At 45.6% G+C, this 22678-nt stretch overlaps 1 protein-coding gene across 1 annotated transcript in view; it reads left to right on the top strand.

Annotated features, from left to right (window-relative positions):
* The first annotated feature begins 1098 nt into the window (after window positions 1-1098).
* LOC103304668 (zinc finger protein 519-like) overlaps window positions 1099-22678 on the top strand; it is a 33911-nt gene continuing 12331 nt past the window's right edge. Inside the window, exons 1-3 of the mRNA XM_054710050.1 lie at window positions 1099-1226; window positions 3785-3930; window positions 13490-13616. Of these exons, the coding sequence (XP_054566025.1) occupies window positions 3916-3930; window positions 13490-13616 (142 nt within the window). The 5' untranslated portion in view covers window positions 1099-1226; window positions 3785-3915. The remainder of the gene's footprint in view (window positions 1227-3784; window positions 3931-13489; window positions 13617-22678) is intronic.

Raw genomic sequence — 22678 nt, 5'->3', positions numbered from 1 at the left:
TTTAAAAATGGTGATGGGTCTAAGTAAAATGGTAATAGTTATTATTCTTATAACTCTGTTTTAAATATTGTTGATTTTAAATTGTTTTGTTTCCCAAATATAAGGAAAACTAACAGGAGACATTCTACATTAATATCAATGTCCCATTAACAAGGTTTTAGGGATTACTAAAGTAAAAATATTCATTTAAAAATGCATTCCCAGAACACAGACTTCTCAGACCACCACCTTCAACTAGAAAATTTTTATCCCTTTAAAAATACGTAAATTAAAATCTTTTCCCCACTTGATGGACGGGGACCTTATCTCATCAGGTGTCTAACCATGAATGGACATCTGGGTCTGTCTCTGACACCCCATCCACCTGCTTCCCTAACTCAAGCTGCCTCTCCATTCAGATGGGGGGACAGGGAGGGGCTGAGAGAGCAGGCTGCCCTTCCCCTCCCCCCTCCTCACTGAGGGTTTAAGGATCCAGGCAAATCATAGACAGAAAGTTTCCGGTTTCAAACCCAGTCTGCCCGCCTTTTGAATTCTCTGTAACTTCCCTGTGAGAATGTGTGACCGGCTGTGAAGATCCTGGAAAGACACCTCCTGGGACATGTGCAGCTGAAGGGCAGGCCAGCCAGTAGCTCTAAGCACCGCCTCTGGGATCTGGAAACTTCTGTGTGAATTCCAGATGCCTCCTCCCCTCTTTACGCTTTGCCACAGCTGCCATTTACTCGCTAGCACCCCAATAAAAGAACAGCCCATCTATCTGGGGAGCCTTGTGCCATCAGAGGACACCTGGCCCTTTCCTCCCTTTAAAGAAGCAAAATACCCGCCCTCTCTCTGCTCCTGTCTCTTCTCTCCCTGGTGAATCCTGTCACAGCCGCGTCACCAGCCAAACCCCAACAATGACGGGGGAACTCCACCAGGAAGGGCTGTCCCTGTGGGAGGAGGTGAGGGACCCAGGGCTGCCCCCTCGCTCCTGCCCCGCCCTCCCTCCCTCTGTCCCCGCACAGGCCCCGCCCCCACCGCGGAGCCGCTCAGCTCAGGCCCCGCCCATCCCGCAGGGAGGCGCATGCGCAGTTTTACGCCAACGGAAGAGGCTGTAGCGGGGAAGGTGGCGGTTTTTCCTGAGGAGGGTGTTTGTTCTGCTCTCCGTCCCCCTCCCCGCAGGGAAGGCTGAGGGCGCTGCGGGCGCTGAAGTCCGTGGTGAGGTCCCCGCCCCGGAGCCCCTCACAGCGGTGAGTCCGGTCCCGGGCGGCTGCGCAGTGGAGGCGCCGCGTTCCTTTGGGGGAAACTGAGGCCCGGCCCGCGGTCTCTCCGCCTGTGGCTGTGGGCCCCGCCTGCCGCGTGGTTTTCCTGCTGAAAACCATCCTGGGGCCGCCGGTCCCCCCGCGGGGCTGGGAGTCTGGGTCAGGGGTTCCCGCCCTTTGCGCCCCTCCCCCGCCGGGCGCTTTCCGCCCACAGAGCCCGGATGGCTCCCGGCCTGGGGGTCTGCACCCCGCCTTCCTAGGCCCCCCATTAATAAGGGGTCTGAGTGCCCGGGGAGCACAGTGTCCATGGGGAGGGGCTCAGGGGGAAGAACGCGGTGTCCCCAGAAGAGGGGACCTGCCCGCAGGGAGGGCTTTGTGGGGCGGTGACTGCGGGGGGCGGGGACCCGGGCTTGGGGGTCAGGAGGGGTGGGAGAGAGACAGACACGTGGGAGGAGGAAGGGCGGTGAGGGGTCCACAGAGAGGGGCCATAGGGGTGTTCCAGAAGAAGGGAGAAAAACCAAGCCACGCTTAGAGAAAGGAAGTTGCATTTTGATTGCTAAGTTCTGCACAGGCCCAGAGAAAAATGCCTTTGAAATTCTGGGCCCCCTAACACGGAGGAAACTTTTTCTGTTTATAATTTTGTTTAGCTCTTTTGTCTCCCAAATTTGCAATGGGACTTCCGGGCCTCCTGAGAAAGAAGGCCTGCGGGCTGGGAGGGGCCTGGAGACCTAATCTCCCCGCCTGGCCTGGTGTCGGCGCTGACAGCTCCGTCTGGGCAGAGTCCGCGGCCTCTCCGAAAGGGTAGTAGCCTGATTTTAGGCAAACAAGGATGTACATAAGCCAACATAGCAGGGTTCAAATGTGCAACAGCAGTTTTTATATAAGATGGGTTCTTCAGGGGGTGTGGGAGGGACTGGACGGCGATGGTGGGAGTGAGGGGGGTAGAGGGGGAGCAGCGCGGAGTCCCCAGCTGTGGGAGCAGGACAGACTGTGACGGGCAGCAGCGGGGACACGGGCGTGGGGAGGGACAGACGGACGTGTGTGGAGATGGGAGCCGTCAGAGACCAGGAGAAAGAGCACCGGAAGGGAAATGGGTTTCAGGAGGTTCATGGTCCGGGTGTAGGGACAGACAGAGAAAAGGGGGGAAAGAACAGGGGAGGGGGGGACACAGGAAAGGACCACAGAGGAGAGAAAGGGAACAGGGAGACAGAGACAGACCCATGGACAGAAATACATGGTAGTGGGAGGAGGGGACCCTGATCTGGGTGAGTGGGGAGCTGATGGGGTGTGGATGGTTAAGTTTGATATATTGGCTTGTGGCTTTGTGTGTGTGTGTGTGTGTGTGTGTGTGTGTGTGTGTGTTTTAAATACATTTCTGTTGATCTCCCTGAGGCATGGGAGGGAGAGAGAGAAACTTCAATGACTAGAGAATCATTTGTCAGCTGCCTCCTGCTCGCCCTTGACTGGGAATCAAACCTGTAACCTGGCCATATGCCCTGACTAGGAATCCAACCATGACCTCCTGGTTCATAGGTCCAAGCTCAGCCAGAGAGCATGCTGCCTAAGCATGGCTTTATATAGTTAATTTAACAGCTGAATTGTCTTAGTTTTACAGATTTGAATGAGACTTAAAAATCTCCAGTTTATAAAACTTGGGAATTTTATTATTATTTACTTCCAATTGCAACCCTTATTCACTCAGAGTGGGGAGACTTGTCCGTTGGTCATGGGCCCCTTGTCATTGCCTGGGATGGCAACGGGGAGGTGACCTGTGTCTGTCACCATCTGATGCTTTTTCAAGGAATGTTAGAAGCCTTAGCTTTGTTACTGTGTGTGTGTGTGTGTGTTTCTTCCATGGATTTACTTTTTCTATCTCTGATACTTGATTTATTTAAAAACATCCTAAGCTAAATCCTCTGGGTCTTCTCAGATCCCCTGAGGAGCTTTGAGAAATGCCCTCAGGCCCTAGCCGGTTTGGCTCAGTGGATAGAGCCTTGGCCTGTGGACTGAAGGGTCCCAGGTTGGATTCTGGTCACGGGCATGTACCTTGATTGGGGGCACATCCCCAGTAGGAGGTGTGCAAGAGGCAGCTGATTGGTGTTTCTCTCTCATCATTGTTTCTAACTCTCTGTCCTTTCCTCTCTGTAAAAAAATCAATAAAATATATTTTTTTTAAAAAGAAATATCCTCAGGTGCACTTTCCCCCATGGAGGCGGACAGCTGCTCTGGGTGGGGCATCACTGGTTACTGAGGGGCCCCAGGTGATTGGAAGGTGAGGACAGGGATTAGCAGGAGGGTTGCAGGACGCCTTTGTGAGAGTGGGGAGCAGGTTTGTTCAGGGGAGGTAAGGGGGTGCTCTGTTTGGTTTGGGGGGTCAGGACAGCAGCTCACGTTCTCCTTTCTGTAGGAGTTTGTGGATGTCTTTGGGAGGAGAGACACATGAAAACACACTCAAATTCCCAGTGTGGTCTCCATGTGGGAGCTCATTGTTCCTGACTCTCCTGTGACCAAGGTCAGGAGGGGGGTGGCCTTTTCCTCATTTCCAGGTCCTTCTGCCTATGCATATGAGGTGAGCTGATTAACAGGCTGTGCTGACGTCTTTGAAGGCACATTCTGTGACGCCTCAACACATTGTCATCTGAGAAGACAACCCAGACCCCATCAGGACCAGGACCACATGGCTGCTCCTCAGGTAAAAGATGTGTCCTCTGTCAGAGGCTGTGTTTGCTTCTCCTCTGACATCTGGTGATTTATTTCTCTACTTCTGATGTTCTTGCCTTTGCAGGTTGTTTTTCTTTCCTTTTTTCATCATAGTCATTGTCAACACTTTTTATATTTCTCTTTTTTCATAATTTCTCCTTTTTTTTCCCCTCTTTTTTTTTAAAAAAAATATATTTTATTGAATTTTTACAGAGAGGAAGGGAGAGGGATAGAGAGCCAGAAACATCCATGAGAGAGAAACATCGACCAGCTGCTTCCTACACATCCCCCACCGGGGATGTGCCCGCAACCAGTGCACATGCCCTTGACCGGAATTGAACCTGGGACCCTTCAGTCCGCAAACTGACGCTCTGTCCACTGAGCCAAACCAGTTTCGGCTCTCCCTCTTTTTTAAAATATTTTTTTTTTTATTAATTTCACAGTGGAAAGAAGAGGGAGACAGAGTCAGAAACATCAGTCAGCAGAGAGAATCATTGATCAGCTGCCTCCTGCACACCCCCACTGGCTATCCAGTGTGAAACCTGCAGTGTGTAGCGAAACTGGTTTGGCTCAATGGATAGAGCGTCGGCCTGCAGACTGAAAGGTCCCAGGTTCGATTCCGGTCAAGGGCATGTACCTTGGTTGTGGGCACATTCCCAGTAGGGTGTGTGCAAGAGGCAGCTGATAGATGTTGCTCTCTCATCGATGTTTCTAACTCTCTATCCCTCTCTCTTCCTCTCTGTAAAAAATCAATAAAATATATTTTTTAAAAAAAGAAGAAAGAAACCTGCAGTGTGCCCTGACCAAGAATCCAACCCTGCCCTCCTGGTTCATAGGGCAGCCATCTACCTCTCAGCCACAATGGCCGAGCTATAATTCTCTTCTTTGTCCCAGAGCCTTCTCTGCCTTCATTTCATGCAGCCTCTCCAAGTCAGGAAGCATTCCCACCTTTAATTAATGACTTTCAACTACTCAAAACATCCCTTTTGTGACAGATTAAACTTGGAAGGCAGCCATGTCTGACATCACTACTGGGATCGGGTCAGAGGCTCAGGTATCAGTGAAGGAGGCAAATGTAGGTGTTAGGTTACAGTGGCTGCCGCATCAGCTCTAGATCACAGGTAAGATGCATATATGCCCTAGCTCAGTGGTCGGCAAACTGCGGCTCTCGAGCCACGGTTTGCCGACCACTGCCCTAGCTGGTCTTGATAGAGCCTTGGACTGCAGACTGGAAGGACCCTGGTTTGATTCTGGTCAAGAGCCCATGGTCAGGTTGCAGTCTCAATCCTCAGTAGGGGGCGTGCAGGAGGCAGCCAATCAATGATCCTCTCATCATTGATGTTTCTATTTCTCCCTCTCCCTTCCTCTTTGAAATCGATAAAGAATATATTTAAAAAAATAAAATGATGCACATCTTACTGCTCAGAATAGCTCAAAAAGTTCTGAAGAGAGAAGGGTAAATAGAAGAAACTTGCTCACTTGATTAGTACAAAAAACTTGGTATTGAAATGTACCAGTAGCTTATGGAACATGAGAGGTACATGTGGATTGACACTTGCAAAAATTAATGTTTATTTGTGATCATTTTCACATAATTATTTCCTTATTGATGTATATTTCCTTATTGATGTATTTTTGCCAGAAATGTCAGCATTGGTGACCTGGCCTTTCTTGTGCCTCCGTCACCTGATGCCGCGTGTCCCGTCCACGGGATGTTCATGTGGCAGAGGTGCTGCCCTCTGTAGAGCTGATAGCCTCCCTTTCTCTGTATGAAAGGTTTAGTCGGGCTTTGTTGAGAGATGTGCAAAGGCCATCACGTGGCACCAGGAGACGCCCCGCTTCTTAGTTTCTATTTGCTTTGGAAAATAGACGCCTTGCTTTTCTTTCCTACAGATCATTGGCTTTTCTCATAGGAGCTTTAACCAATCAGGCCGTGTTCCTGTAAATATTCATTATATTCCATACTCATGTCATGGACATACTGTACAAGATCACTTTTTGAATATTTTGGAATGTTTACAAGAATCATATAAATATATTTTCAATTCAGTTAAATTTCTATGATTGTAGCTCTCCACTAATATACAGAAATTTTCCAATAAATGAGTGTATATGAAAAAATAGGTCTAATTTGTTTTCCATCATAATGTGAATTCCTCTCCTTATTGTGTTTGTAATACTCAGGGTATCATTCACAAATAAATTCATGAAATTTATGCAATCACAAAATAATCTTGATTTTATTGATATGACAATTCTGTTTTCTATCTCTTTTATAGTGTACACTAGAGTCCCGGTGCACGAAATTCTTGCACTGGCGGGGGGTAGAGGGTGTTTCTCAGCCTGGCCTGTGCCCTCTCACAATCCGGGAGCCCCGTGATTGATTGCCCCAAAGAGGTAGGCCCTGCCCACCTGGCCAGGGCTCCATGATGGTCCCCCCTGCTTGCCCCGCCCCATCCCCACCCCACCCACTCCCCACCACCCCTGCAGAGGGAGGCCCCGCCAACCAGTAGGTGGCCTGGGCCTCCCTCTCTAGGGCGATCATGGGGCAATAGTTGGGCCCCCAACCAGTCACATCTCACCCATCTTGGCTGGCCTGGCGCCTGTGCGTGTCATAGCGTGGTCGTCTGGATGTTTGTTCTGCTGTTTGGTTCTTGGGTCGATTTGCATATTATGCTTTTATTATTATAGATAGTTCTCATAGGTGTGTCTGACTCTACATACCATGTTAACATTATTTGAGGTATTTTCTTCTTACTTGCTTAACCTGTCTTTATTATTCTTTGTAGTTACAGAAACTACTGTGAATATTCATGAGGTTTCTTTATTTTTTTTAATTGTAAGGATGATAGAGGAGAGGGAGAAGCAGAACTGAGAGTCAGCCAGCTGTGGGTAACAGGATAGACTGTAACAGGGACAGCAGAGGGGACACAAGTGGGAAGAGAAAAACCCAGGTGTGTACGTAGATGGGAGCAATCAGAAAGACCAGGGAGAAAGAACAACTGAAGGTGAAATAAGGTTTCAGGAGTTTAATGATCCAGGTGTAGGGACAGAAATAAAGAAAAAGGGGAAAAGAGCAGGGGAGAGGGAGGCAGAACATAGGAAAAGTCCGGCTAGCATTGTTCAGTGGTTGTAGGTGGACGTATGAACCAGGAGGTAACAGTTCAATTCCTGGTCTGTTTTTTTTGTCTTAGTTCACACTGGGGGGCTTGTAGGAGGCAGCCAATCAAGGAGTCTCTCTCATCATTGATGTTTTTAATCTCTCCCTCTCCTTTCCTAACTGAAATCAATAAAATATATATTAAAACATAAACAAAAAATATAGGAAAAGACAACATTGGAGAGAAAAGGAACAGGAAACAAAAACAGGTCCAGAGCCAGAAACACATGGTAGTGGGAAGGAGGGGAACCCTGATCTGGGTGAGGGATGAGCTGATGGGGTGTGGATGGTTAAGTTGTGATTTATCGACTTGTGGCTTTATATGTTTAACAAGTGAATTGTTTAAACAGATTTGAATAAGAATTACAGATCTCCAATTTATAAAGCTTATGAATATTTTATAATTATTTGATCCATTTGCAACCTTAATCACACAGAGGGAGAGACTGGTATGTTCCTGATGGGCCTCTTGTTATTTCCTGGGAATGCAAGAAGGAGGTGACCTGGGACAAGATATGACTGAGTCTGATCTTTTATGAAGGAATATTAAAAGCACTGGATCTTTTTTTCTGTCCCATGGATTTGCATATTCTGTCTCTGATATTTAATTTATGTAAATAGTCATTGATTTCTGAAATTATCGTTGGTAACATCTTACAAGCACCTCTTATCATTCTTTTGTTAATATGTGGCAGTTTCTCCCTTTTTAAAGCTTTAAACTAGAAATCTTTACATTAAAAGAAACAACCCATTTGTTTTTGGTTTTGAATATATTGTGTGTAGTTCAGATTCTGAGCCCTGCATCTTTCTACTGTATCATATGTGGAAACTTCCATTGGCACTTAGTAATATGAGGCGATCTCAGCGTGCACTTGGTAAGGATGTCAATGATCTTCACAGTCGGGAGCTAGTTCTCTGGGTTGGCCTACTGTTCAGCACCTCTTTCCTTCCCTTCATGTGATTTCTTGAATTAGTGTCTGTGAGCCACAAAGGAGCTGTTACCCTAAGTCCCTCTGGTCCATTCTCGGAAACTATAGAAGGATGGACTGGAATGAACTGGAACGTGGTTCCCACAGAGCCCATCTATTCATGGTGGAGTCATTTGATGAGCATATTTCAGTAGCTAACTTTACCCAACGTCTTTAGTATGAAGATCTATTCTCCGTAATTTCCTGGGAAAGGGGGGAGGAAATCTGCCTGGGAAACCTGCACGTGTACAAGTTCCTGCTTCACCCCCTCCCACTCCCCACAGGTCTCAGGTGAGCTGGGTCTGGTGTCTGTGCCCAGGGCTACTGAGAGCAGCTCTGGGGGAGCCTCCCAGGCCCCGGGAGGGAACTGGTTAAAGATGCCAGGACATGGGCCCCAGGGCAGGCTTTTTCAGGGGAGGGAAGGGGTGTTGTGTTGGGTTTGGGGACACAGCCGAGAGTACATGCTCTCAGTGCTGTAGGAGTCTGTGGAAGTCTTTGGAAGGACAGACACATGAAGACAGAATAAAACCCCTCACGGTGTGGTCTCCATGTGGGAGCTCATTGTTCCTGAGTCTCTCCTGTGACCAAGGACAGGAGGGGTGGCCTTTCCCTCATTTCCAGGTCCGTCTGACTGAGTGTGAGGTGAGCTGATGAACAGGCTGCGTGGTCACCTTTGAAGGCACATTCTGTGACTCCTCAACATAGTGTCACCTGAGGAAACATCCCAGACCCCATCGGGACCAGGACCACATGGCTGCTCCTCAGGTAAAAGATGTGTCCTGGGTCAGAGGCTGTGCTTCCTTTTCCTCTGGCATCTGTTGATGTATTTCTCTTTTCCTCCCTAAGCCTGTTTCCCTTTCTGCTGCTCCTGTTACACTCTGTCCTGCTCCCCACAGCTGGCTGACTCAGTGCTGTTTCTCCCTCTGCTCCGTCATCCCTACACCCCCCCTTTCTGTCCCTGACTCAGTCCCTCAATTCTTCTCCTTGAACTAGTCTCTCTGTCTCAAGTGCATCCCCCCTTTGGTGCCCCCACTTCTGTTCACCAAGACCCCTCTCCCTCTCATCCATATTTCTCTACTTCTGCTGTTCTTGCCTTTCCAGGTTGTTTTCCTTTCCTTATTTCTTTGCTTTTTTCTTATGATAGTTAGTATAAGCAGTTTCTATATTTCCCTATCTCTTTCTTAAAAAATATATTTTATTTATTTTAGAGAGAAAGGGAGAGGAAGAGAGAGAAACATCAATGATGAGAATCATTGATTGGCTGTCTCCTGCATGCCCCCAACTGGTGATCGAGCCTGCAACCCAGGCATGTGCCCCTGACCAGAATCAACCCGGACCCCTCGGTCCGCAGGCTGACCCTCTATCCATTGAGCCAAACCAGCTAGGGCCCTGTCTCCTTTTTAATATATGTTTTTATAGATTTCAAAATAGGAGCCCTGACTGGTTTGGCTCAGAGGATAGAGCATTGGCCTGCGGACTGAAGGGTCCCAAGTTTGATTCTGGTCAGGCATATACCTAGGTTGCGGGCACATCCCCAGTAGGGGGTGTGCAGGAGGTAGCTGATCAATGTTTCTCTCTCATCGATGTTTCTAACTATCCCTCTCCCTTCCTCTCTGTAAAAAATCAATAAGATGTATTTTTTAAAAATAAAATGGGAAGGAGAGGAGGAGAGAGGTAGAAACATCAATGAGCAGAGTGAATCATGCTGCCTCCTGCACAGTGCCCACTGGGGATCGAATCTGAAACCTGAAGTGTGCCCTGACCAGGAATAGAAACCTGCCCTCCTGATTCATAGCTCAACACTCTACCTTTGAGCCACTCTGGCCAGGCTATACTTCTCTCCTTTGTCCCAGAGCTTTCTCTGCAGTCATTTTTAAAAATACATATTTTTTTTATTGATTTCAGAGAGAAATGAGAAGGAGAGAGAGATAGAAACATCAATGATGAGAGAGAATCATTGATTGGCTGCTTCTTGCATGCCCCCACTGAGGATTGAGCCTGCGACCCAGGTATATGCCCTTGACCATAATTGAACCTGAGACCCTTCAGTCTGCAGGCCAAAGCTCTATCCACTGAGAAAAACTGGCCAGGGCTCTCTACATTCATTTTATACAGCCTCTCCCTGTTCAGGAAGCATTCCCACCTTTAATTAACAACTTTCAACTACTCCGAACATCCCTTTTGTGACAGATCCACCTGGGAAGGCAGCCATGTCTAACATCCCTATTGGGATGGGGTCAGAAGCTCTTGTGTCTTGACGAAGGGAAATGTAGGTTTAGGTTCAAGTGGCTGCAGCATCAGCTCTTGATCAGGGATAAGAAAATGCACATTTTACCGTTCAGAATAGCTCAGCAAGTTGTGAAAGAAAAGTAAATAGCAAATAGAAGAGCGTTGCTCACTAAATTAGTACGAAAGACTTGGTAAGTAAATATTCCATTAGCTTACAGTACATGAGAGGTACACGTGGATTGACACAAAGTTTTTTTATTTGTGATCATTCCTACCTAATTCTTTCCTTATTGATGTATTTTGGGCAGTAATGTACAGAAGTGCTGACCTGACTTACTGTGTGCCTCAGTCACATGATGCCCATTGTTCAGTCCATCTGATGTTCACGTAGCAGAGGTGTTCCCCTCACTGTAGAGTTAGTGGTCTCCCTTAAGGGTGTAGTAGCAATTTAATGAAAGTTGTGCAAAGACCATCACTTCACATCTAGAAATGTCTCTCTTCTTGGCTTTTGCTTTGGAAAATGAAGGACTTTTATTTCCTACACATCATTGGCTTTTTTATGAGAGCTGTAAACAATCAGGCCATGATTCTTTACATTTTACATTTTCATTATATCTATACTCCCATCATGGACATACCCTATATCAGTGATGGCGAACCTATGACACACGTGTCAGCACTGACACGCGTAGCCATTTCTGATGGCACGCGGCCGCATGCCGAGGATGAAACATTTGCTGCTCCTGAGGATGAAACATTTGCGACTAGAGTCTTGGAGTTAGTTTTTTCCTCAAAGTGACACACTACCCGAGTTATGCTCAGTTTTTTGGCGAAGTTTGACACACCAAGCTCAAAAGGTTGCCCATCACTGCCCTATATGATCACTTTTCGTATTATCTAGGAAGTTTCCAAGAATGACATTAACATATGTTTATTTTCATTATTAGTAAGTTTCTGTGAAATAGCTCTCCACTAATGATACATAAAAATTTTGAAGGAATTGTGCTGGTAAGAAACATTAGTTCCCCCAGGCTGGTGTGTGGATCAGTGGTGGAGAGTTTGATTCCTGGTCCAGGGCAAGTAGTTTCTGGGAACCTGCGGTACCCAGCCAATCATGTGTCTCTGTCTCTCTTTCACATTGATATTTCTCTCTTTCTCCCTCTCCCCCCTCTCTCTCTTTCCCTTTTGTGACTCTACCTCCCGGCCTCCCACTCTGCAAAACTCAATGGGAAAAATCTCCCCAGTTTAGGATTTACAACCACAAAAAGAAACAATACTTTTAACTTGTTTTGTATCCTTATGTTTCTCTCCTTATCATATATAATAAAGAGGTAATATGCAAATTGGTCATCACTCCAACACACAAGATGGCCAGCAGGGCAGGGCAGTTGTGGGCAATTAGGCCAGCAGGGGAGTGCAGTTGGGAGGGACCAGGCCTGCAAGGGAGGGCAGTTGGAGGTGGTCAGGCCTGCAGGGGAGGGCATTTAAAAGTGACCAGGCCAGCAGAGAAGGGCAGTTGGGAGCAATCAGGCCTGCAGGGGAGGGCAGTTGGGCGTAATCAGGCCAGCAGGGGAGGACAGTTAGAGACGACCAGGCTGGCAAGGGAGAGAAGTTAGGGGTGACCAGGCTGGCAAGGGAGGGCAGTTAGGGGTGACCAGGCTGGCAAGGGAGGGCAGTTAGGGGTGACCAGGATGGCAGGGGAGGGCAGATAGGGGCAATTGGGCCAGTAGGGGAGCAGTGAGGCATTGGTCAGGCTGGCAGGGGAGTGGTTAGGTGGTGACCAAGATGGTAGGCAGAAGCGGTTAGGGGCAATCAGGCAGGCAGGCACCAAGCGGTTGAGAGGGATGTCGACTACTTATTTAGGCCCAATCCCACTGGATATCCCTTGAGGGGTCACAGATTGGAAAGAGTGCAGGCTGGGTTGAGGGACACACCCCGCCTCCCCACCCCGTGCACAAGTTTAGTGCACCGGGCCTATTTTGTTTATGAAACACAAAGGGAATCGTACAGAAAAAGATTCATGAGATTAGCAAAATCACTAAACCATCTTGATTTCATAGTTATAAAATGTGTGGCTCTGTTCTTAAACTGTTAACATTATTTCAGCTATTTTTTTAATCTCAGGTATGTTTTTATCTATTTCAGAGATGAAGGGAGAGGTGGAGAGCGATAGAAATATCAATGATGATAGAGAATCATTGATCGGCTGCCTCCTGCACACCCCAAACTGGGGATTGAGCCCACAAACTGGTCGTGTACCTAACCGTGAATCAAACCAGTGACTTCTTGGTGCATGGGTCAACGCTCAACCACTGAGCAATGCCAGCTAGACCAGGCAGAATAGTGTTGTTCTCAGATTGCTCGTAGTAAATTTCTAACTAGGATTGTAGTTCCTATGTGTCCTATTCCATGAGAACTGAATTCCATTAACAAACCCTTTTAGTTGAAAGTTCTGTATGAATTTTTTTTTCTGTTTTCTGTGTGTTCACAAGTATGGCACATGATTCGGAAACATTAGCATCACAAGTAAAAAGTGAGCTTGTGACACATGTGGAAACACAGGCCACATCTCAGAACAAGAATCAGAATCTGTGTCTTTACAGAAGTTCATTTTGTTGTGGTCTGCTTCACACTTGAGAAGAAGTCCATGTACTTCCAACTCAGCATGACATTTCCAGCTGAAAAATAGACACCATTGACCCTTAACGATGCAAGCACAGCACTCAGAAATCCATATGCCTGTGTCCATGCCTTTATTTTATTTTTAACTTATTTTTAAATATATTTTTATTGATTTTAGAGAATAATGGAGAGAGAGAGAAACAATGATGAGAGAGAATCGTTGATTTGCTGCCTCCAGCACATCCCAAACGGGGGATGGAGCCCGCAACCCAGGCATGTGCCCTGCGGCTCTTCAGTGCATAGTCTGACACTGTTTATCCACTGAGCCAAACCAGCTAGGGCCGTGCCTTAATTTTAAAGTTTATTTTCCTGAAAAGTAAAATCTGTACTGTGGATCTGTGGACATGTGTCATCCTCATGTGTCAGAAAACACATCAGAGAATGTTACTGGGACAAGTGATCTTATTGGGTGATTCAGGATACTCCCCTAGGTCCAGTCCTCCTCTCCTGATACTGTTTCCATGTTGGGTGACATTGTGAACTCCTCTTGGTAAATGTGTCTTTTCTTTCAGGGACCGTTGTCCTTCGGGGATGTGGCCGTCGATTTCTCTCAGGAGGAGTGGGAATGCCTGGATGCATTTCAGCGGAAGTTGTACCTGGATGTGATGTTGGAGAACTGCAGCAACCTGGCCTCCCTGGGTGAGGATGACCGAGTTCCTACTCCATCGGCAGGGTTTTGTTTCCTTTATTATTTTAACATCTCTATGGGCCTTCTGCTTTCTAGATTCTTGTTCTCAAGGAACAGATTGGGCCCTAGCTGGTTTGGCTCAGTGGAGAGAACACCGCTCTGCAGACTTAAAGGTCCCAGGTTTGATTCTGGTGAAAGGCCATTGCCAGGGTTGCTGGCTCGCTCTCCAGTAGGGGACGTGCATGAGATATCCTATCAATGATTCTCATCATTAATGTTTCTTTCTCTCCCTCTCCCTTCCTCTCTGAAAGCAATAAAAATGTATTTTTTTTTAAAAAGGAACAAATTGGGGTCCGTGGAATAGAAAAGAAAGGCTTTGTGATATATGTGAATTAGGAACTCAATGTTTACACACATTACATGTTGTCTACACTAATTAATGTACTATAAGAAAATATTTTAGAAAATCATTTTCTAGAATATTCTAATATTCTACCATGTCTTCTGTCCAGAGGACAACCTGGATTGAAAATGGGAAAGCCTCTATCAAAATTCACACTCCAGTTTCTTTAATTTTTTAAGATTTTGTTGAATTCAGGGAGGAAGGGAGTTAGAGAGACATACAAACTTCAGCTGGGTATTAATTGATTTTTTGTATGTGCCCAGATAATACGTGTTTTCAGTATAAATCGCCGGATATGGCCCTAACCAGTTTGGCTCGGGATAGAGCGTCGGCCTGTAGACTCAAGGGTCCCAGGTTCAATTCCCCTCAAGGGTATGTACCTTGGTTGTGGGCACATCCCCAGTAGAGGGTGTGGAGGAGGCAGCTGATCGATGGTTCTCTCATCGATGTTTCTAACTCTCTATCCTTCTCCCTTCCTCTCTGTAAAAAATCAATAGAATATATTTGAAAAAAAATTTTTTTTAAATCGCTGGATATGGCATCACTGTTACCTGGTACCTTTTGTAAATATTGGAAAATCCTCCATCGTGTTTTGTTAGTGGCTGCACAGTGTGTTTATAATCCTGTGACAGTGCATCAACGTTCTCATTTCTCCACTTCATTGGTGATACTTGTCGTTTTTGGATTTATGGATAATTGCCACCCTGTTACGTGTTTGGTGGTATTTCATGGTGATGTTCCATTTGCATTTCTCTGATGATGAATGAGTTGAACATCATTTAATATATCTATTGCGCATCTTTATGTCCTGTTTGGGAAATGACTATTCAGGTCCTCTGCCCATTTTTTAATCATATTGTTTGTCTTTTTGGTGTTAAGTTGTGGAAGTACCTTATATATTTTGGCTCTTTAGCTTTTCAGGATGTAACAATGCTGGGCTTTTTTGGTTGTTACTCGGTGGTTTCTTTGGTATACCAGATTATTCTTTTGTAGTCTCATTTTAAAAAATAAATATATTTATTGATTTTTCACAGAAAGGAAGTGAGAGAGATAAAGAGTTAGAAACATCGATGAGAGATTAACACCGATCAGCCGCCTCTTGCACACCCCCCACTGTGGATGTGCCTGCAACCAACGCACGTGCCCTTGACTGGAATTGAACCTGGGACCCTTCAGTCCGCAGGCTGATGCTCTATCCACTGAGCCAAACCGGTTCCAGCGTGTAGTCTCATTTCTTTATATTTTAAATGCTTTGTTATGCCTAGGAAGATACATCCAAACCACTATTTTTAAGAGTGATGGTAAAGTTCATTGACTATGCTTTCTTTCAGTGTTTGCATGGTTTCAGGTCTTATATTTTAATTGTTAATCCATGTTGAGTTCATTTTGTTTAATGACCTATGAACGGGATCTTGTTTGATTATTTTTGCATGTATCTGTTCAGTTTTTCTCCCACTACTTGGTGAAGAAACTGTCTTTACCTATTGTGTGTTCTTTTTTAAAAATATTATTTTTTTTCAAAAATATATTTCTTTATTGATTTCAGAGAGGAAGGAAGAGGGAGAGAGAGATAGAAACATCAATGATGAGAGAGAATCATTGATTGGCTGCCTCCTGCACACCCCCCGCTGGGGATCGAGCCCGCAACCCAGGCATATGCCCTTGGCCAGAATTGAACCTGGGACCCTTCAGTCCGCAGGCTGACGCTCTATCCTCTGGGCCAAACTGGCTAGGGCTTAAAAAATATATTTTTATTGATTTCAGAGAGGAAAAGAGAGAGAGAGAGAGAGAGAGAGAGAGAGAGAGAAACATCCATGATGAGAGAGAACCATGGATCGGCTGCCTCCTGCAAGTTCCCCACTGGGGATCGAGCCCACAACCCGGGCATGTGTCCTTGACTAGAAGCAAACCTGGGACCTTTCAATTCGCAGGCCGATGCTCTATCCACTGAGCCACACCAGCTAGAGCGCTATTATGTGTTCTTGCCTTCTATCTTACAGATTAGTTAACCATATATCTATCTTTGGATATTTTAAAAGTTGTGTTACTTCTTTTTTCATGTTGACTTGTAAAAAGTCTCTATATATATTATAGATATTAACTGCTTATCAGAAATACACTTTGGAGGCGTTTTTTCCCATTTCGCTCCTTGTATTTTGAACGCATTCACAATTGCTTTAATGTGAAGTTATTTTTATATGGGGCTTAATGCCTTTTGACTATTATGTTTTGTGTACCTTTCCTTTTAGTGCTATAATAAAATATCAAATGTCAAGAAACTTTTCTATTTGGACTAGCCAGATTGTCTCAGTGGATAATGTTAACCTGTGGACTGAAGCGTCCTGGGTTCGATTCTGATGAGGGCACATGAGCACTTTGCAGGCTCCATCCCTAGTAGGGGGAATGCTGGAAGCAGCCAATCAATGAATCTCTTAATGTTTCTCTCTCTCCCTCTCCCTCTCCCTCTCCCTCTCCTTCTCCCTCTCCCTCTCCTTCTCCCTCTCCCTCTTCCCCTCCCCCTTCCACCCCTTTCCCTTCTTCTCTGAAATCAATAAAAATGTATTTAAAAACTAAAACTTTAGTATACCTCTTCTTTTAATAGATTGAGTTATTATTAGCTTTATTTTTCAATCTTTTATCCATTTTGACTTAATATTTGTATATGGTGTTTAATAACAGTCCAACTTCACTCATTTTACATTATGACATCTAAGTATCTCAACATTATTCGTATATGTGAGAATATGCTTTACTTGTTTTGTGGTAGATGCACACTTTATAGATTATTTTACCACATGTGTGAGAAGTTGTAAGTAGGCTCTTTATTCTACAGTGCTGCTTTTTTGTAGTTGTTGTTAATCCTTACCTGAGCACATTTTTCCCATTGCTTTTTAGAGAGAGTGGAATGGTGGGAGGAGGGAGGGTGGAGAGAGAGGGAAACATCAATGTGAGAGAGAAACATCAACTGGCCCCCTGCTGCTCAAGCCTCAACCCAGGTGGGTGGGAATTTGCAACTGAGGTCTGTGCCCTTTAAGGGGAATTGAACCCGCCTCCCTTAAGTGCACAGGATGATGCTCTGACCCAGCCACACTGGCCAGGGCCTACCATGCTCCTTTATTTACCTGTGTCTTAATGTGTAGATCAGGGGTCCTCAAACTTTTTAAACAGGGGCCAGTTCACTGTCCCTCAGACCGTTGGAGGGCCGGACTATAGTTTAAAAAAAAAGCATGAACAAATTCCTATGCACACTGCACATATCTTATTTTGAAGTAAAAAAACAAAACGGCAAAAACACCCGCATGTGGCCCGCGGGCCGTAGTTTGAGGACGCCTGGTGTAGATGATACTTTTATTTAACACCAGTTTTGAATTTTTTTTTTTTTAATCAGGAAGCATGATGCCTTTAAGTTTATACTGTCTCTCCCGTGATTGTTTTGGTTCCCTGGTGTCCTGTGTCATTTCATATCACATTTAGGATGACGTTTGCTAATTTTGTGAAAAGTGTCATTGGGACCTGGATAGTGATGGCTTTGAATGTTTATGTCAACCTTGGGTACTCTTGACAGCCTATCCTGTTAGCATTCCACTTTAAGGTCATTGCATGTGTTGTTCATTTAAAATTGAGTTCTTCTCGCCGAAGCCGGTTTGGCTCAGTGGATAGAGCATCGGCCTGCGGACCGGACCGAAAGGTCCCAGGTTCAATTCCGGTCTAGGGCATGTACCTTGGTTGCGGGCTCATCCCCATTGTGGGGTGTGCAGGAGGCAGCTGATCAATATTTCTCTCTCATCAATGTTTTTAGCTCTCTATCCCTCTCCCTTCCTCTCTGGGGAAAATCAATAAAATATATTTTTAAAAACAAATAAATAAAATAAAATTGAGTTCTTCTTTAATTATAGGTAGCACTACTTTATACTTTATTTTTATTGATGTTAGAGAAAGGGAGCAATGGGGGAAAGATGGGTGGCGGGGGAGAGAGAGAGAGAGATACATTTATTTCCCCACTTATTTATGCATTCATTGGTTACTTTTTTTTTTTTTAATATATATTTTATTGATTTTTTACAGAGAGGAAGAGAGAGGGATAGAGAGTTAGAAACATCGATCAGCTGCCTCTTGCACACACCCCACTGGGGATGTGCCCGCAACCAAGGTACATGCTCTTGACCGGAATCGAACCTGGGACCCTTGAGTCCGCAGGCCGACGCACTATCCATTGAGCCAAACCGGTTTCGGCAATTGGTTACTTTTTAATGTGCCCTAAGCACACATCAAAGCTCCAGTGATTGTGTATCAGGACCACACTCTGAACAACTGGCCTGCTCGGGCAGTGTGAGAATGTCCTCTTCTTGTCTGGTGGTATAGACACGGTTGGTGAAGATCTTTAGTCCCCATCCCGGAGAATTTCTGTGTGGGCCTTATATTCTACCTTGCTTTATTATTTCCCCCTGCCTTAATGTCTGTATTACAGGTTTCTTATTTCTTTGTTTATAATTTTTTTATTTTTTATTTCAGAGAGGAAGGGAGAGGGAGAGATAGAAACATCAGTGAGGAGAGAGAATCATTGATAGGCTGCCTTCTACATGTCCCCTACTGGGAATCAAGCCCACAACCCGGGCATGTGCCCTTGACAGGAATCAAACCTGGACACTTCAGTTCACACGTCGACGCTCTATCCACTGATCCAAACCACCCAGTGTTATATTAGAGTTTTTTGAAAATAGAAGTTTTGAAATATGTTTTAAAATAAGAAGTCTGGAGCCTTTAATTGCTTACATTCTTTTCATGATTGACTTGGTTACATGGAGTCCTGTGACATTCACATTAATTTTACAAAGAGCTTTTCTGTTCCGCCAAAAGGCACTGGGACTTTGACAGGGATTGCTTTGAATGTTTAGGTCACTTTGGGTACTAATGACACCTGATGCTTTTAGCATTTCACAGTAGGGTCATGGAATGTGTTTTCCAACTTACTGTTTTGTTCTTTGATTGCAGCCAGCAGTGTGTGTGTGTTTTCTTTTGTTAATACTCACCTGATGGTTTTTTTTCCATTGAGTTTTAGGGGAGAGTAAGAGGAAGGGAGAGGTAGAAACAGAGAGAGAGAGAGAGAGAAATATCAATGTGAGATAGACACATTGTTTGGCTTCCTCACGCGTCCCAAATAGGGTTGAGATCCAATCTGCAGCCATTTGTTGGGCAGCCTATGCTCAACCCCTGAGACACACTGCAGAGGCCAGCCAGCAGGGTTTTATACTTTACATCATACAAGTCATGCACCTTCTTAAGAAGTAAACTGTGAATATTTTATTTTCCATTATGCTGGTAATCATGGAAATACATACTTAAGTTTGTTCTGTATTAATTTCTATTACTGTACAGGGACACAGCTAACTTCATTGGTTGTTTTTATATACCATGTTTTGAGAAATTAATTATATTCTAGAGGCCTAGTGCATGAAATTCGTTGCGGGGGGGGGGGGTGGAGGGTGGTCCCTCAGCCCAGCCTGCACCCTCTCCAATCCAGGATCCCTCTTGCAATCTGGGACCGCTATCTCCTAACTACTCACCTGCCTGCCTGCCTGATCGCCACTAACCACTCTGCATGCCAGCCTGATGCCCCTAACAACGCCCTGCCAACCTGATGGCTTTTAACTGCCCTCCCCTGCCGGCCTGATCTCCCCTAACTGCCCTCCCCTGCAGGCCTGATCGTCCTGAACTCCTCTCCTCTGCTAGCCTTATCACCCCTTACTGTCTCTGCCTCGGCCCCACCACCATGGCTTTGTCCGGAAGGACATCTGAAGATGTATCTATATAGATATCTATACTAATAAAAGGGTAATATGCTAATTACACCAGGTTGACTGGCCATCTTCCAGACATCCGACTTCTTTCCGGACAAAGCAGAGGCAGTTACGAGCGATCAGACTGGCAAGGGAGGGCAGTTGGGGGTGAAATCAGGCTGTCAGGGTAGGGCAGTTGGGGACAACCAGGCCGGCAGGGGTGGGCAGTTGGAGGTGAGATCAGGCTGGCTGGAGAGAGCAATTAGGGGCCATCAGGCAGGCAAGCAGGTGAGCAATTAGGAGCCAGTGGTCCCAGATTGCAAGAGGGATGTCCAATTGGAGAGGGTGCAGGCTGGGCTGAGGGAACCACTTACACCTGTGCAGGAATTTTGTGCACAGGGCCACTAATGTGTATATATATATATTTTAGAAATGTGGAATCTGTGATTTCCAATACAGAATTGTTTCACGCCTATTAGCAGAGATTTTATTTTCTATTTTTGGTTGTCACCATAGGAACTACTTAAAATATCTTAAGGTTATAACACTGTACCTTACACTTATAATGTCAATTTCATACAAATCTCTGCAGATTGCCATTTCTACCCATGTATCCACATAAGTTGATATCACATTATCTTTAATGTTGTGTCTTATTGCAAAGATTTAAGATTTTATTCTTTTATTTTTAAAAAATACATTTTTTATATTATTTTAGAGAAGAATGAGATGGGGAAAGAGAGAGAAATATCCATGATGAGAGAGAATCATTGATTGGCCACCCCTGTACACCCCACACTGGGGAACAAGCCCACAATACAGGCATGTGCCCTGACCAGGAAACTGTGACCTCCTGATTCACATATAGACACTTAACTAATGAGCCACTCCGGTCAGATGATTCCTTTTATTTTCTAAAGTTACACAAGAGAAATCAAAGTGATATGTGTTTCTTTAATAGAACACCACAAATTTTTACATTTTGGTATATTTTTCCACATACAGTGCATCTTTATATGTTCACTAGTGGCCTAGTGCACGAAATTCATGCCTGGGGGGGCGGGATGTCCCTCATCCTGGCCTGCACCCTCTCCAATCTGGGACCCCTGGAAGGATGTCCTATTGCCAGTTTACAGGGATCAGACCTAAACCGGCTGTCGGACATACCTCTCGCAATCTGGGACTGCTGGCTCTCAACTGCTCACCTGCCTGCCTGATTGCCCCTAACCACTCTGCATGCTGTCCTACTTGCCCCCAAATGACCCCCCGCCAGCCTGATCACCCCCAACTGGCCCCTGGGCCAGCGTGCTCGCCCCCAACTGCCCCCCCTGCCGGCCTGCTCACCTCCAACTGCCCCCGCTGCTGGCCTGCTCGCCCCCACTTGCCCTCCCCACTGGCCTGTTTGCCCCCAACTGCTACCCTGCTGGCCTGCTCACCCCAAACTTCCCCCCCACAACCACTGTCCTGATCACCCCCAATTGACTCCCACTGATGGCCTGCTTGCCCCCAAATGGCCCCCCTGCTGGTTTGTTCACCCCTAACTGCCCCCCTCGCTGGCCTGATCACCCCCAATGGCCCCCCGCACCGGCCTGATCACCCACAACTGCCCTCCCATCTTGGCCTCTAACTGCCTCTACCTTGACCCCACCACCATGGCTTTGTCTAAAAGAACGTCTGGAAGATCTCCTAGTCTAATTAGCATATTACCCTTTTATTACTATAGATATGTTAGTGTTGGGTAGAATTTTTAAATTACCTCCAAAAATATATTTCTTATGGATTTTTTATAGGACAGGTCTAATAATGAGAATGTTTTGGAGCTGGAAAAGTTTTTCTCTCCATTGTCTATCATCTGTTCTGTCAACATTCTTGTTGGGACTAGAGGCCCAGTGCACGACATTCATGCACGGTGGAGAGAGGGTCCCGCAGCCCGGCCTGCGTCCTCTCGCAAGTCTGGGATCCGCAGAGGTGGCAAAGGCTCCCGCCATGCCACTGCTTCTAGCCTAGTGGCACTCCCCCTATGGGAGCACACTGACCACTAGGGGGTAGCTCCTGTGTTGAGCGTCTGCCCCCTGGTGGTCAGTGTGATCATAGTGACCTGTCCTTCCTACATTTTTTTGCATATTAGGGTTTTATTATATAGGATGGATTTTGTTCATTTTTTAGTGCAATGTTTTATTCGTGCCCTTCCCCCTGTCCCCCCAATAGTTTTCTACTTAGAAACCCCCTAATGATCTTAGAGGAGCTGTCTTTTTCCATGCGGAATTATTTTTTTTATATGTTTTTAGATAGTATTCTGGGACTCATGATATTTTCTTTTAAAAAAAATATATTTTAGCCGAAACCGGTTTGGCTCGGTGGATAGAGCGTCGATCTGCGGACTGAAGCGTCCCGGGTTCGATTCCGGTCAAGGGCATGTACCTTGGTTGCGGGCACATCCCCGGTGGGGGGTGTGCAGGAGGCAGCTGGTCGATGTTTCTCTCTCATCGATGTTTCTAGCTTTCTATCCCTCTCCTTTCCTCTCTGTAAAAAAATCAATAAAATATATTTAAAAAATATATATATTTTATTGATTTTTTTTAATATATATTTTTATTGATTTTTTTACAGAGAGGAAGGGAAAGGGTAGAGAACTAGAAACATTGATGAGAGAGAAACATCAATCAGCTGCCTCCTGTACAAGCCCCATCGGGGATGTGCTCACAACTAGGATACATGCCCTTAACCGGAAGCTAACTTGGGACCCCTCATTCCACAGTCCGACACTCTATCCACTGAGCCAAACCAGTCAGGGCACTCATGATATTTTCATTGTTCTTTTTCTGTTCTCAGGTTTATATTTATTCTACTTAGAATTCAGTGAGTTACTTGAATTTCTATGTCACTTTATATA

This window comes from Eptesicus fuscus, chromosome 21, assembly GCF_027574615.1.
Source record: "Eptesicus fuscus isolate TK198812 chromosome 21, DD_ASM_mEF_20220401, whole genome shotgun sequence".
In the NCBI taxonomy this organism is placed as follows: domain Eukaryota; kingdom Metazoa; phylum Chordata; class Mammalia; order Chiroptera; family Vespertilionidae; genus Eptesicus; species Eptesicus fuscus.
The sequence above is the reverse complement of the archived record's forward strand: the minus strand, read 5'-3'. Positions and strand labels throughout refer to the sequence as shown.